The sequence below is a fragment of the Melanostigma gelatinosum genome (assembly GCF_949748355.1).
Source record: "Melanostigma gelatinosum genome assembly, chromosome: 11".
In the NCBI taxonomy this organism is placed as follows: Eukaryota; Metazoa; Chordata; class Actinopteri; order Perciformes; family Zoarcidae; genus Melanostigma; species Melanostigma gelatinosum.
In genome coordinates, this window is record NC_136644.1 from 25,620,166 (window position 1) to 25,636,528 (window position 16,363).

The window sequence follows — 16,363 nt, forward strand, 5'->3', positions numbered from 1 at the left end:
GACCGAAATACCAAAAAAGAAGTGATTCATTTAAATTATTTTTTTAGAGTTTTTAAAGTGTTTTTGTTTGGAATATGTATAATAAGCATATCATTCAGTTATCGCTACTGAGAATTTATCAAACAAAAATAAAAAAAACACCGGCTGAATATCTATTATCAGAATCATCATAACTGTATTTTAACTGTTACTGTTAAAGGGAATACTGCTGTTAAAAATAACCTTATTTGTTTAAAGTGTTTATAAACCAAATGTTATTGCACTTTTGTTCATATAGCAGTACTTTTAAAATAAAAGGGCGTAATACACTACTTTTTAATTCATTGTTGAATCGCAAACAATCATGCGATTAATCGCGATTTAAAATTGTAATCGTTGCCCAGCACTAGTAAAAACCTGATCTTTTCATTTGTAGAATCTCTAGGAACGGGACGGTGTTTTGGGATCGGAAGCATTCTCCTTTTAATTTGTAGTCGGAGCGCTTTGGCCGGAATGCAGGGACGCCGATTCAGCTTTTTATGAGCTAAAAACTCAACTGTTAGCTGAGTGTAAAGCATCGGGTCGAAGACGCCGTCGCTCAAGTCAAGATCCTCACGTCTCAAGCTGCTGATGTAAACAACGCACAGAGCAGGAAGGCCCAGATATGTGTCAAACATCAGTATATACATAGATATATCTGTGTATAAATATGTCTATATATATATATACATCAGAGCTACCAGAGTATGCAGCTTCACCTTCTATTCATCTGGCACCTGGTTTGTCATTTCACCACTTTTCTTCACCACATTGAAAGACACACACACACACACGTCCAGCTGTGACCAGTCTGTGTTTCCCTCCAGTCAACATCATATCCAGCCTTCTGGTGTCCTGGCAACAGATATCTTGACAACCTGATGGGAAAGCATCTTTAATAATGGTGTGTGTGTGTGTGTGTGTGTGTGTGTGTGTGTGTGTGTGTGTGTGTGTGTGTGTGTGTGTGTGTGTGTGGTGTGGGTGTGTGTGTGTGTGTGTGAGAGTGTGTGTAGACATAAGAGAAAGGTCTGTCTTATGAAACCCCTACACATGTGGATGTGGATGCATGTAGTTTTTAATTTGAGTCTATCTTTTATGCATATTTACATTCACATACATTACATTTCAGCTCTTACTGTTATTTATTGTTCATTAATAATTGGGTGATATGTGTTTGGTTTATGTTTGTCACATGTGTAAAAACTAGTGATGGGCAAGTTAACGTGATAATAACGCATTCATTAATTAACGCCGACAATTATTTTATCGCGCGTTAACGCAGATAAATATCACGGATCGATCTGTGATCCGTTACACCGCTAGTAAAAAGCAGCACAAAGTGCAAATACATAAAGTATCTCACAATACAAAAGACAAATCCAGTTCAAAGTTTCTTTGTGTTTATTCTCTTGAGGATTCGTTCACTTTGTTCCGGCTATAAAACATTCTGCAGAGAGGACGACTGTATGAAATACTATTAACACGACACTAAACTCTTCTTCTCTGGTCACAGCAGCTGAATATTTTATTATTCGATTTTGTTGATTCATTTTCTACAAATATGAACAAATAATTCATCTTTTATTGACCCCTAAAAACACACCAGACAGAGACCTCTTGATGCTTCTGTTCATTCAAAAATGATGAAAACTAAAACCCTGAAACACCTTTTATTGAACTAAAGAATAAGTGGTCCATGACTTTATCCAATAATGTGTGTCAGTGTTCATAATGTATTATATATATACAATAATAAGACATTAAACATTTTCATTTGGCTCTCAGATGTTTAAGGAATGTGCAAAAGCTTCTTATTCCTGAGTACATTGTTTTTGATGATTCAACAGTCTTGAAGGCAGGTTATGCAGTTATTAGAATGAATTAGACGACATTATATAATATCAATCAGTGGCTTAATGTCTGTGTGTTGGAGTAGAAATACATTTACAGACAAATATAAAAAAACATCAAAATCAATAAAGTTTACACCGTAAATCACCAATAATATAGATTTGTGACAGTAAATGAAAGAGTCTCTGTAGAAGATCAAGTGTTTGTTCTACTCAGTGTGATTGACAGGAGAGATGATCAGAGGAGCAGAGTTTTTACCACCATCATTAAGACCAGGACCAAAGACTGGGAAGAGTTTCTCAGTGAAGCAGCAGCCAGTAAAGGAGTTGATTAGAGCTGCAGCATCAACGTCATAGAAGGAGACCAGACCCTCCTCATAGTCCACAAACACCCCCACCTTCTGAGGCCGAGACTTCAGAGAGAGACGGACTGGAGGGTCAGCAAGAGCAAAGTACTGATCCTCATTAATCAACCATATCGTCCAGTAACCATTCTGAGGAGTCGTTATGATGATTCCCTTCCTGTTGATTGACTCTCTGGCCACTCCTAAAAACCAACACGTCTTCTCTTCAACCTGAACCTCAAAGTAAAATCTTCCTGAAGAGAAACTCTGCTTTGCTAAGACACGAGCACAATAATCAAATCTCTCTGGATTGTTTGGGAGATTCTTCCTTACATCACCATGTTTAACTTGTTTTCCATCATCAGACAGGATGAGATAAGGATTTGCTGTATCAGGATCAAGTGTCACATCCACTGCAGACTGCTGGACCCTCTTCAGCTCGACCTCAGCGAGCAGCTTCTTCATGTGTTTACTGAGCGTCTCCTCCAGCTGGTTCACAGCTCTCACCACAGTCCCCTCATGTGAAGATGGACTGACTCTGACTCCTGTCCAGTCCTTGGTGGGTGGAGGAGTGTTCAGGGTCGTGAAGCTCTGGAGGAGGTGGAGGTGGTCTTCAGTGCAGGAGAGCTGCTCCACCTCAGTGCTTCTCTTCTTCAGCTCAGAGATTTCCTGTTCCAGCTCTTTGATGAAGCCTTCAGCCTGTTTCTCTGTCTTTCTCTGCTTCTCTTTGATGGTGTCGATGAGCTCGGCCTGGCTTCTCTCAACAAACTCCTTCAGAGCGGTGAAGACCTGAACACCATCTGCTATCTCTCTGTCTGCATCTTCCTCACTGAGCTCCACTGAGTGTTTGATCTCCTGAATCTTCACTCGTCTCTTCTGGATCATCTGCTGGATTTCAGCCTCAGTCTTCCCCAGCTCGGCCTTCTTTCCTTCATATTCTTCTTCCAGAGGAACAACATCATGTGTCTTGTGGTCTAAAACAGTGCAGAGCATGCAGACACACATCTGGTCGGTCTTACAGAACAGCTCCAGATGTTTATCGTGCTTCGTACACATCCTGTCTTCCAGGTTCTCCACAGGGTCGATCAGCTGATGTCTTTTCAGGCCTGACATTGTCAGATGAGGCTCCAGGTGAGTCTCACAGTAGGAGGCCAGACACACCAGGCAGGACTTCAGGGCCTTCAGTTTGCTTCCAGTGCAGACGTCACAGGGAACTTCTCCTGGTTTGGACTCTTGTTGCTCTGAGCTGCTGGCTTTCTGTTGAGCTGACTGTCTGAACTGAGCAACCATCTCAGAGATGAAGGTGTTGACCCGCAGCTCAGGTCGAGAGCTGAACACCTCTTTACAGTTTGGACACTGAGTCTGGACATTAACGTTCCAGTGTTGAGTGATGCAGGCTTTACAGAAGTTGTGTCCACATGGTGTGCTGACTGGATCAGTGAACACATCCAGACAGATGGAGCACAGAAACTGATCTTCAGTCAGCAGACAGCTGGCAGCAGACATATCTACACTCTGAGGACAACAAGTGTGAAAAACAAACTGTTATCACATCTTCAGCAGCAGCAACAGTGTGTGTCAGGTATTGTTTTCACATTGTGTGTCTCTCTGTGTGTCATCATGGTGGAATGTGTCCTGGAGACGCCGACTGTAGAGGAACATTACAGAAGAGGGTTTGAGTACTTTAGAGAGGTGCTCACTGAATATAATTTAAACACAGAGAGTGATCCTCCATCACTGTCACATCACATATTAAATAATGATACTGCTGCCCTGCTGCTTATATATTATCAGAGTGAATTTATATCATTTGTAAGGAGCCTAATCATTTTAATTCCACTTTTATATTGAGCACATTACTATTTACTGACATATTTGGACCTCAGGTTGAATGTGAGTTGAACTTCCTGTCTGAGTCGAGCTGAAGTGTTTGAGTTGAAACACAGTAAATATTATCAGCTGAACTTCCTCACAAACACAGACAGCAGGAACTACAGAGACAGAGACGTTTAGAGGAAAGGCTTTACAGTCCAAGGATATTTACCAGAGTACACAACAGTTATGTAAGTTATAACACATCAATGTTGTTCCTCTATAATCAATAAATACATCCACACATTACATCACATGCTGTTCTCTGTGTTCGGACAATCCAAAGGGAGTAGCAGCTAGGCTAGTTAGCTTCTAGCAGGCCTAGCTTATCTGCTGCTACTTTGTTCTTTGTTATGGATCCTGGTTTGAACTCACTTTACACCAAATGTTGAGTTTCTCTGTAGAACAGTGAACTCACCAGAGTTTGTCGGAGACTCTGTTGTTGAGAAGAAGCTGCTGGATTCAGTTGAATGTTTCTTCAGAGAGAAGCAGAGAGACTTGTCTGGACTGCAGCTCTGCTGTCGCTCAGACTAACTTTCACTTTCACTTCAGGAGAAGTGACTCAGCAGCTCTCCTCTCTCAGTTGCTCCTCCTCAGTGAAGCTCTGTGAACGAGCTTTTACTGCCTCTTTGAGGAACACCCTGACATTCAAACAGCAGTTTAACTTTTTACTTCTTATTCCTTTTTCTTCTTTTTTGTGTGTTTTAAACGTTAAATCTGAAATACTGTGTGTTTTTTTTATTTACACATTTTAAAGGTTTGTGTGTTTTTTTAAACATCCTATTGCTGATGTCTTGGTTAGATTAACTCTTGATGAGATATAGCTGGTTAAATAAAGGTATAAATATAATAATAATAAAATGTTATTATTAGTGCTGGGCAAGTTAACGCGTTATTATATTGTGACTTCACCATAAGCACCCCTCTCTTCTGCTCCAACGCTCCTCGTAGTCTTCTTGATTTATTTCCTCCCTCTGACTCTCGTACTGTAACTTAACCCTCTGAACCCCGAGCATGTTTTGGGCCGTCTTTACTCTCTGTGGCCTTGATTTTCACTGTAATATATATCAGTCCCGCCCCTCTATTGAAACAGAACAATCATGGCTAGAAGTAGAGAATATCTTTGGTGTAGTTTAACACAGTTACCACGGCATATATCATAAAAAACAAAACACAAGTTGAATTTCTTTGATAATATATTTAACAGAAATTGGAAAACCATGGAATCTACATGCAACATTGTTCCAAGTGTCCACAAAGGAGGCTCCACATTCTATTCATATGTTGGTCTGATCCGAATCAATCGAGGCTTTAGTTGCTGCTGAGGAGCGCAGAATGTAATGTTTTTCACAGCATCTGGTGGAAGTAAAAGGTTTATTGGGCGTGACACTTTATATCATACATGGAATGAAATATCACAAATTTGAGCTTCGTTTTGGCTGCTTTTTCTGCCGCAAGCGTTCGTCACACACGATGTGTTCAGGGGCCGCCGAAAACATGATAATCTGACGATAACTAAATCGTTTTTCACAGCTTCCGGCTGATAAACGATGTAAAAAACACACTTTTCAAGCCGGTCGGCGGGTTTTAGAGTTCAGAGGGTTTCAATTTCCTCCTTCCCACTTATTTTTTATTTCCCTTCATTTGCTACTTTCCCTGTTACGTGTCTCCATCTATCAACTTCAACAGCTCATCTGGGTTTGTGCAACAGGAAGCAAAGTACCACAGACATCCTTTCCCTGAGCCCCGTCCTCCCAGCTTCTCCTCGGGTATCCCAGGGTGCATCGGGGCCGGGTTGCGTATGATCCCCTCGCTGGGTCTTGTTGCCAATCGGTCGCATCCAAAAGGCTTCCAGTTGGATCAGATGCCCTTCTTGCTCCTTTAGTTGATGTTCTTGTTCACCCTATCGCTCAACTGTCACTCTGTTTATCCCTCATCGCCTCCATCACTGCTGAGCCTCACGCTTCCACGTCTACTTTCACCACCGACCTCAGGCGGTGTCGAGTTCAGTCTCATTTACTTTACTCTCGTTTCATCTCGAGCCGTCTTGCTGCTTTCTAACCGCTGACCTCTCCGTGGTACTGCCTCTGGCTTTCGGCCGCACAGTGGAGGTCTCTGGTTTACCGCCGAACCCCTCCGACAGAGACGGAGCTGTAACCGACCGAGTGCAGAGATTGATTGGCCTCAGATCGGCTGATAAAACCTGCATGCTGTCTGCGGCCGGGGTGGCTGCCTTAAGAACATGGCGCTCAATACGAACAGAAAACAAGATCAGAGATGGAGATAGACGTTGCTGCTCTCAGATCCCCTCTTGCTGCTCAACTCCTCTCCAACATACTTCATTTCTCAAACTAGCCCTTGTTTCACCCCAAACGTCAGCGTGTTGTCTGACGAGTCACCTCGGGCAAACGAGGTAAAGTTTGCTCATTTCACAGCTTCAGTGTGACATTGTGCACATTTTTTATCTGCTTTCACAACGAGACTGAATGTCAAACGGAATGTGTGTCCGTCTCAGTAAGTGGGTGTTTCCCTCTGTGGGGCTCTCTTGGTTTGACCCTGACATTAATGGAGTGTGTCTGAGGTCCTCCAGGGCAGTCAGAGATGATGCACATCCTCCTCCTCCTCCTCCTCCTCCTCCTCCTCCTCCTCCTCCTCCTCCTCCTCCGTGGTCTGTCCGACACACACACACACTTTTTTCCCCTGTAGTTTTGCCTTCATCAGCTGGGTTCTGTTGTTGTTGTTGATCTGTCCTTTCCCACAATGCAGCGTTGTATCTCTCTCCACTCGTGCTCCGTTTTGTGCCGCAGTGAAGTCGGACTGTTGTAGCACATGTGACCTTCTCAGGTCTCTGAACCCCCCCCCCCCCCCCCCATTGCGATAAGGAGGAAGCGGTTGTACATTTATACAATTCTTTAAACTCGTGTCAGAAGTTTATTTTTAAACGTGTATTTCCTTTTTTTCTTTGAATGTATCTGCTTTCCAGTCAAGTCATCTGGCTTTAGATGGAGGAGGAGATATGGAGGTGTTCAGTGTGGTTTAGCAATACAACAACACAATTCTGCTAAAGCGTCATTGAATAATCGGAATCATTTATAAGTAAGAAAAGAAGAAAGCATGTGTTTTGTCCCAGAGCTTTTGTGCCGCGTCTCTCGCGTCTCAGGTTTGAAATTCAAACAGGACAAAGCGTGTGCTAGCGAAGCGTTCGCAGGGATTGTTGTGTGTTAAGTCAAACTGTCGAATGTACAAACGTCAGTCGACTGAGAGTCGGGATCTCTCTCCTTGTTTTTCAGGGACCTGAGTGAAAACAGCATCCAGGCAATCCCGAGGAGGGCCTTCAGAGGAGCCACGGACCTCAAAAACCTGTGTGGAAGAGTGCACACACACACACACACACACACAAATAAATAAATATTTTGTTGATTGATCCCTCGATCGATTGGCTCGATTAGACATCGTTCTGGGTTTGTTGTCTCGCTCTCGTCACAGGCAGCTGGATAAAAACCACATCAGCTGTATCGAGGAGGGGGCGTTCAGAGCGCTGCGATCCCTGGAAGTACTGTGAGTATTCTGAATATCTGTGTACTGCCATCACTTACTATGTTAATACCTTCTAAACTTCTGTGATCATTTGTATTCACCATCAACTTGTTTTTGTCTCACCGACTCTCCCATCATTCCTCTCACTATTTATTCTTATCTTTCCTTTTTTATCTCCTTTCTTCTCATCATGTCTCACTTTCTCTCTCTCCCATCTTTTCTCCCTCAATTGTTCTCTTTCTGACTGTCTATGTCTCTCTCTCTCTTTCTGTCTCTCCATGTCTCCCTCTCTCCCTCCCTCTCTCTTTCTCTATGTCTCCCTCTCTCTTTCTCTGTCTCCCTCTCTCTTTCTCTATGTCTCCCTCTCTCTTTCTCTATGTCTCCCTCTCTCTTTCTCTATGTCTCCCTCTCTCTTTCTCTGTCTCCCTCTCTCTTTCTCTATGTCTCCCTCTCTCTTTCTCTATGTCTCCCTCTCTCTTTCTCTATGTCTCCCTCTCTCTTTCTCTATGTCTCCCTCACTCTTTCTCTATGTCTCCCTCTCTCTTTCTCTATGTCTCCCTCTCTCTTTCACTATGTCTCCCTCTCTCTTTCTCCATGTCTCCCTCACTCTTTCTCTGTCTCCCTCTCTCTTTCTCTATGTCTCCCTCACTCTTTCTCTGTCTCCCTCTCTCTTTCACGCTGTCTCCCTCTCTCTTTCTCTATGTCTCCCTCTCTCTTTCAATATGTCTCCCTCTCTCCCTCTCTCTTTCTCTGTCTCCCTCTCTCTTTCACTATGTCTCCCTCTCTCCCTCTCTCTTTCACTATGTCTCCCTCTCGCTTTCTCTATGTCTCCCTCACTCTTTCTCTATGTCTCCCTCACTCTTTCTCTGTCTCCCTCTCTCTTTCACTATGTCTCCCTCTCTCCCTCTCTCTTTCTCTGTCTCCCTCTCTCTTTCACTATGTCTCCCTCTCTCACTCTCTCTTTCTCTGTCTCCCTCTCTCTTTCTCTGTCTCCCTCTCTCTTTCTCTATGTCTCCCTCTCTCCCAGCACGCTGAACAACAACAACGTCAGCAGCATCCCGGTCTCCAGTTTCAACCACATGCCGAAGCTCCGCACCTTGTGAGTCCTTCAAGTCAACGCACTACGTTACCCAGGATGCCGCATTCTTGAAACAGAACCACAATGAGATGTAAACAACGGTCACAGTCAGATGCTTACCAACACTTACAATACTTCTTTCCCTACTCTGTTATGTCCTCCCACCTATCCACTCCTTCCTTCATATTTTCCTCCTCTCCTTTGCATCCTTTTCTCACCTTCTGTTGCATCCTTCCGCTTTCCATTTCCTCTTCTCTTTCATCCAACTCTTCCCTTATTTCCTTGTACACTTCCATTTTCTGCTCTCCTGCTCTTCATCCCCCTCCATCCTTCTCTCCCACCTGTCCTCTCTCCCTCCCCCTGATCTCCCCTCTCCATCCTCCCCCCGTCTCCTCCCAGCCGGCTCCACTCTAACGCTCTGCGTTGCGACTGTCACCTGGCCTGGTTGTCTCCGTGGCTGCGGCAGCGGGCGGCTTTGGGCCTCTACACCCAGTGCAGCTCTCCTCCCTCGCTGAGGGGCCTCAACCTCGCCGAGCTGCGCAAGAGCGACTTCGCCTGCTCAGGTACGGCAGCCCGGTGACACGCGACGACGCGCTCGGGTCAAAGCGTGGCCCGACGGAGTTGAAAGTTGGCACAGTTGTTTCGTTGTTTGCTTGCAGGTAACGGTGGCAGTGCCTTCGTCCAGCCGTGCAGCCTGGCGTCCGGCTCCTGTCCTCCCATGTGCTCCTGCAGCAACAACATCGTGGACTGTCGGGGGAGGGGCCTCACCGCCATCCCCGCCCACCTGCCCGAGGCCATGACTGAGATGTGAGCATCAGAGTTTACATTTCAACCAGGCGGCAACCTCCGGTTCTGCTGAGTGAAGCCGATGCTTCGTGTGTTAAAGCTGCATTCTCTCTAATGTCCACCAGGGGGCGACTCCTCTGGTTGTATAGAAGTCTATGAGAAAATGACTCTACTTCTCTCTTGATTTATTACCTCAGTAAACATTGTAAACATGAGTTTATGTCTCAATCTCTAGTTTCAAGTCTTCTTCAATACAGCGTGATGTTCATTTGGTACATTATGGTCCATTTAGAGTCACACAGACCATAAACAAATCAGAGTTGCGATGATGCAATATAATATGTTAGTCAAACCTTTAGAAATGAGTTAGGGTTTAAGTTTGATTTCAAAATGTCTCATCTTTTTCTTTTTACAGTGTGATTCAGTACGAGCTTTTTTCCAACTGCATCTCTTTATGGCCCCGTGGCCGTGCACAGATTTCTATTCAGGCAACGACGGTGTGTTCTGGTTTCTCTTTGAAATACTGCACGCGTCCTTCTCTCTAAGCTGTACAAGCCCATCGTCACGCTGTAACCGTTGACAGGAGAACAGAACTTTGGATTAATATTGCATGTGGACAAATGAGTTTGAATTGAAACTACAGACACTCCAGTTGACAGCTGTGCTGTGAAACGGCCTACAGCTGTTACATTATTAATTATGTCTCTCTCTGTGTTTCTCTGCAGTCGCTTGGAGCAGAATGGCATCAAGTCGGTTCCTCCGGGCGCCTTCACCTCCTACAAGAAGCTTCGTCGAATGTGAGTCCTCTAAAGACACACTGACTCATGAGTAACCGTTGAGGTTAAAGAAAGATTGTGGACAATTATTCAATCAGTGACTGAACCCGTAGCCAGGTTAAATAAACCAGGAGGAGACCCAGACATCCACCAGGGATGCAACCAACGATTATATTTATTATCAATGAATCATTTGGTCTATAAAATGTCAGAAAATAGTGAAAAATGTTTTTATCTAGTCTCTAGTCAGTCCAAAAACCAAAGATATTATGTTCGATGTGATAAAAAAACGGTAAATTGATTCATATAGAATATAATAATCGTCAGATTAAACGACGATAATCGCAGCCCTAATATGATCAGTATGACACGAAGGGATTCAATATATTCTCCATCGGAGGTAGTTTGAAAGACGGCTAACAGAATAACACCATCTCGTCAGCTTCGGTTTTTATGGCTCCACCCCTTTGAGTTTCGACTCAACCAATGAGATTTCAGTATGTCTGCCTCCAGCGAGCCAATGCCTCTGGGGAAAAAACGTCTGTTTTTTAAACTGTGATCCCCCAACTGGATCCCTCTCCTCTTCCCCTGACTCCCCCCCCCCCCCCCCCCTCAACATAACAATCAGCCCCAGTGGATTTTCAGCACCGAGGAGCGCTTGATTTATGTCAGCCAGCAGAGCGACGCCGTCCCCATCAGATCAGAGGCCCTTTAAGGGTCTCGCATGATGAATCCAGAGTATATCACTGGGATCTGGTGAATGTGTTTAAGATGCACATTTGACCACAATAATGTCATTTTATTGATGTTCATAGCTTTGTGCCCCGTTATCTGTCTTTGTGGATTTTGTTCTGTTCACTCTCACTGCTTCTTCCTTTCTCTTTTCCTTTTCCCATTTCCATCTCTCTCTCTCTCTCTCTCTCTCTCTCTCTCTCTCTCTCTGGATGGACGTTGTCCCTGCAGGCTTCTACAGGACAGCAGTCAAAAACAAAGCAGTTCTTTAAATGCATGTTTCCGGCCGCTGTGACTAAAGTCTGTGTGTTATCTGTTCTATTCCCAGAGACCTGAGTAACAACCAGATATCTGAGATCGCTCCCGATGCTTTCCACGGCCTCCGAGCTCTCAACTCACTGTGAGTAAGACTCAGAGTCTGTGTGTGTGTGTGTGTGTGTGTGAGTGTGAGTGTGAATACACTGTCGGAGTGCCTCTACCAATATGTGGTTACATATGTCTTGTCTATACTTCCATATGGTTGGTGTGTTTCGTGCGTCTGTTGGTATGAATAATTCAAAAGTGGCGCCTGCTCTCTGTAAACAGAACTTCTTTATGATATATCAGGACTTTCAAACAATCACAGCGGGTGGCCTTTATGTTTTTGTGTGTGTGTGTGTGTGAGTATGACTGTCTCTGCCAGCATGACTCTCTTCTGGTCGTGGATTGTGTGGAAATGTGTGGTTACAGCGAAGCTATACCAATGGAATGAAAGTTGTACTGTTGTCCATGTTGATGCACATTGATAATAAAACATATCTTCAATAACACACTGTTAGAATACATACAGTACGTCTTTGTGTGCAGGGTTCTGTATGGTAACAAGATCACTGAGCTGCCCAGCGGAGTGTTTGATGGCCTGGCCTCTCTGGAGCTGCTGTAAGTCCAAAACCATTTGTCTGAGCTTGACATTTACACTGACCGTGTTTTACACAAACAAATTGCAGGTGTCAAATGGCTTGAAAGTGCCCGTAAATTCTTGGATCCTTGGATGGAAACGTACGAGTCTCTGTTTCTTTAGCCAAGTCAAACTGTTGCAGATCTGTTTCTCATAAAACAGGCTGTGATGTTACTTGTTTTGATAACACTGCCATCGCCTTGTGTGCCACACAATGTATTCCACATGCTGAGGCTTCAGTCGTAGTAGTTGTACATAGAAATAAATCGGAGTAGAAGGGATTTTTCCATTCAAATGAACACAGCAGGGCGGTCAGAGCAGCACACTTCTTTATGTGTGCCATTGTTTCAGTGGCTAACGATCAAAAACGGAGTTATTTTTGCAGTGATGACGACAATGAGTAGCAAATATAACGGCTTAATGCTTCATCCACACACACAGCTGAGGAAAGCTCATCGCTATCAGATGAGCGACAACTTTGTTCGGCTCATTTTCAGTAACTAGTGTAAAATGTAAGCCTGGTGGAATTTACAAGCTAGCTAGCGATTTAGTTAGTTATTTAACACACTAGCCAGCTATTTAGTTCGTTATTTTACACGCTAGCTATTTAGTTCGTTATCTAACATGCTAGCTAGTTGGTTAGTTGGTTATCTAATAAGCTAGCTATTTAGTTAGTTATCTAATACGCTAGCTAGCTAGCTAGTTAGTTGGTTATCTAACACGCTATCTAGCTAGCTAGTTAGTTAGCAACAGGACCTTTATTTACAACCCTTACGATGAATTAGAAAATGATTGATGATGTATGTGACAGTTGAATTAACTGCTAATGATCGTGTCGTGTGCATCAGGTTGCTGAATGCCAATAAGATCCACTGCATCAGAGCCTCCGTGTTCAAAGATCTGGAGAACTTGGCTCTACTGTCGCTTTATGACAACAAAATCCAGAGTCTGGCCAAAGGCACCTTCAGCTCACTGCACAGCATCCAGACGCTGTAAGAAAACACGCACACACACATGCTATTTTAAGCTCTGTGCTGTTCCACTCCATTCAGTCTGATCCGACTGATGTCCTGCCCCCTCTGATTTCCCATCAGCCACTTGGCCCAGAACCCCTTCGTGTGTGACTGTAATGTGAAGTGGCTGGCCGACTTCCTCCGTTCGAACCCCATAGAGACCAGCGGAGCGCGCTGCGCCAGCCCGCGACGCCTCGCCAACAAGCGCATCGCACAGATCAAGAGCAGCAAGTTCCGCTGCTCCGGTCAGTGTGTGTGTGTGTGTGTGTGTGTGTGTGTGTGTGTGTGTGTGTGTGTGTGTGTGTGTGTGTGTGTGTGTGTGTGTGTGTGTGTGTGTGTGTGTGTGTGTGTGTGTGTGTGTGTGTGTGTGTGTGTGTGTGTGTGTGAATTGAGATGGGTGGTGACAGTCTGGGTTTGCGAGTGTGGGATGATGAACCACTGCAAAGCTTCCCTCACGAGAAATATTCACACAGAGTGTGTAAGAAATGCAAATCATAAACCCCCCAAAAGCCTTTTGTCATATACATGAGCTATTAGCATATATATTAGTGACATTCTGCTGTCAGACACAATCACTTCTCTCTGCATGGTACAAAAGGCATTGTGCAGAAAAAGGGGAAAGTTACTATAAGGAGTTTTTAGACTGTCTCAAAATAAAACTGATGCTGAAAAATGAGCTACATCATCAGCAGCTGAAGATTTGTCCATTTTCTATATAAGATCTATGGCACGCAAACTAGAAGAGCTGATGTTTACTCTTATACTGACCAAAAAAGAAAAACATTAAAGTCAGAACAAGACAACCCTTAATAAAGGGACAGTGTTAGAGCGGGGGTTAAAAACAGGAGTCAAACTTGATCCGCCATTCAACAGACGGAGAGAATCAGCCCTCATCCTACACTTATATGTCTATTCTATTCATGGAGACGTGGTTTTACATCAATATATGAATTTACTTTGGTGGCTTACACAAAGTTGACTTGTTTCATCATCATCATATTACCGCTATCCATCCTGCAAACAGCTGTGTTTAAAAAAGAAAGATGGTGTTAAAAATAAGTTTTCTTTCACTCACTTCCAAAACCAATGCACACACACACACACCTTTACGATGCAAACACTACCGTCTTTGTCCGCAAAATCAACGCAGATTGAAAGTTCCTTGTCGTTGCTTGAACCAAAAACAGCTTATTGTCTCTTTTTATTTGATTCAAAGCATCTCACATCAAGTACAAGTGCACGTCTTGTCTGGCTTAACCAGCGTTAACCGATGTGTGTCAGAGCGGCTCGAGGCAGACGACCTGTGGACCAAACCTCTTATATCTGCTGTAAAACAATAACAATGGTATCGGTAAGTTGGTCGGTGACCTTTGCATCCTCTAGCAGCACAGTGAGAACCGGCTTCATGTGTTTATGTGTGAAAGTTTAAAGTATTTGTTCGAAAAGTGTTCGTAACAACAAGATGAGAATGAAGTCGGTTAATCTCCCCGACTGTAACTGGACTCTTGTGACTAAAAGCTCCACGCTGCTGTGGTCCTCTGCCGGGGAGCTTCCCCCATAAAACACCAAAACATGGCTCGATTTACGCCTTCTGTCATGTTTAAAAATGTTAAACGTCTGCTGCTCCCAGTTTTATGGAAGACCTCCTCCTGGAGTGTGTGTGTGTGTGTGTGTGTGTGTGTGTGTGTGTGTGTGTGTGTGTGTGTGTGTGTGTGTGTGTGTGCGCGTGCGTGTGTGTGTTTGTTGAAGCTTTCAAACCTTTGGACTGACATCGTTTTGTTTCTTCTTTCTTTTTCATGACAGCCAAGGAGCAGTACCACATCCCAGGTGATTATTGTGTGTTTTCCAGTAAATACCGGAAAAAATAGATATTTCTGTGTTGGTTATTCATCCAATGAGGTGTGAGAAAGGTTCATGTGGATATGTGATCTGTTTGACCCACACGAGTCCTCTGCTCTGTCCTCCCTGTGCGCGTCTGCGTGTCCAGGTACTGAAGACCGGCGCCTGAGCTACGAGTGCAACAGTAAGCCGGTGTGTCCCGCTAAGTGTCGCTGTGAGGCCAACGTGGTCGACTGCTCCAACCTGCGCCTCACCAAGTTCCCCGAACACCTGCCCTCCTCCACCGAAGAGCTGTGAGACACGTGTGAACACATGAACACATGAACAGCTTACAGTCCAGACAGAACGGCAGGGTTCCAGGCTGATTCCAGCATCAGAGTCCATTAAACATCTACTGATCTTGTCTGTTTAGTCTCTAGTTACTCCAGCCCTCCTCGAATTGCCATCGAAAAATATTAAATTTACAATTATTTAAAACAAAGAAAAGCAGCAAATACTCACGTCTGAGAAGCTGGAGCCGGTCTGGTACACAGTTACAGCGCGGCAGATTCTATTTGGGGGAAGCTTTCATTCAAAGTGCAATATGCATCTCAGCACGTCCGGCCCCTGCGGGGTCGACAGTGTTAAAGCAAAACAACACTCCTATGCATGTACATGCAGTACACACACACACACACACACACACACTCACAGGCACTTTATGGATATCCGTGTTGACATGTTGTGTGTGGACTCGTACTGCATGGCTGCACACGCACGCCTTCCAAACGGACTCCTCTGCTAATGATGTTTCCGCTCTCTCCTCCTCATGCCGTGCTCCCTGCCACCGTCCGCAAGGCGTCTCAACAACAACGACCTCTCCGTGCTGGAGGCCACCGGAGCCTTCAAGGGCCTGTCGCAGCTCAAGAAGATGTAGGTCACTCAGAGGAACCCTCAGCGACGAGGAACACCCCGTTACATCAGCAAGGGGAACGCATTGTCTCGCTGCACCGTGGCCTTACAGGGATGCTTTGGATGTTTTAAAGTGTGGCTGTTTGATGGTTCACCAGACTCCTTTAACAAGCAGTGGTTTTACCTGGTAGAACGCGCGTGCTGCTGGTCCACCGCCGCCTCGTTCGGTTGGTTAGTTTGTGTTATTGTGTGACGTTGGTGTTTTTTAAGACACAGTTTGGAATTAACTGAGTCAGATAAAAACACGAACGAACTAACCGATCAAGGCGGCGGCAGAGCAGCAACACACGTGTTCTGCAAAGTACAAATGACTGTTTTCATCAATGGAGTCTGCTGGCTTTAGAGAGAGATTAGAAAACAGCTTCAGATCCCCGTCAGTCAGGTGTCTGACAGCCAGTAAAGCTGTGAAAACATTCTAAATATAACGTTCAGTGAAACTGGTATCGATTCTTTTAGGAGTCTAAAATACGTCCACAGCAGAACATCGCTTTGCTCCCGTGCTGGTTCTCCTGTCTGTCTCTATAAACTCATCTACTGTCGTAGAACCCTGACTGTGGAGGAGAACCTCACACAAACACACTTCCTAACATCTGAACTGTCCCTTTAATCCCTTTTAAGCGGTTCAGACCA

At 44.5% G+C, this 16,363-nt stretch overlaps 2 protein-coding genes across 2 annotated transcripts in view; one reads left to right on the forward strand and one right to left on the reverse strand.

Annotated features, from left to right (window-relative positions):
* The window catches only part of LOC306785093 (slit homolog 1 protein-like), a gene marked incomplete at its 5' end in the record, with an annotated part of 100,001 nt that overhangs the window by 51,715 nt on the left and 31,923 nt on the right, over positions 1-16,363 (forward strand). Inside the window, 13 exons of the mRNA XM_079279318.1 lie at positions 7,375-7,446; positions 7,571-7,642; positions 8,649-8,720; positions 9,099-9,262; positions 9,359-9,506; positions 10,211-10,282; positions 11,322-11,393; positions 11,840-11,911; positions 12,779-12,922; positions 13,025-13,188; positions 14,747-14,770; positions 14,931-15,075; positions 15,620-15,694. Coding sequence (XP_079135444.1) covers positions 7,375-7,446; positions 7,571-7,642; positions 8,649-8,720; positions 9,099-9,262; positions 9,359-9,506; positions 10,211-10,282; positions 11,322-11,393; positions 11,840-11,911; positions 12,779-12,922; positions 13,025-13,188; positions 14,747-14,770; positions 14,931-15,075; positions 15,620-15,694 — 1,296 coding nt within the window. The remainder of the gene's footprint in view (positions 1-7,374; positions 7,447-7,570; positions 7,643-8,648; positions 8,721-9,098; positions 9,263-9,358; positions 9,507-10,210; positions 10,283-11,321; positions 11,394-11,839; positions 11,912-12,778; positions 12,923-13,024; positions 13,189-14,746; positions 14,771-14,930; positions 15,076-15,619; positions 15,695-16,363) is intronic.
* LOC306784796 (E3 ubiquitin-protein ligase TRIM21-like) lies at positions 2,078-4,578 on the reverse strand (the record flags this gene model as incomplete). Its single annotated transcript, XM_079278923.1, has 2 exons — positions 4,503-4,578; positions 2,078-3,727 (listed from the first exon to the last, which is right to left on the reverse strand). The coding sequence occupies exon 2, from the start codon at positions 3,716-3,718 to the stop codon at positions 2,078-2,080; it is 1,641 nt and encodes a 546-aa protein (XP_079135049.1). The 5' UTR covers positions 3,719-3,727; positions 4,503-4,578.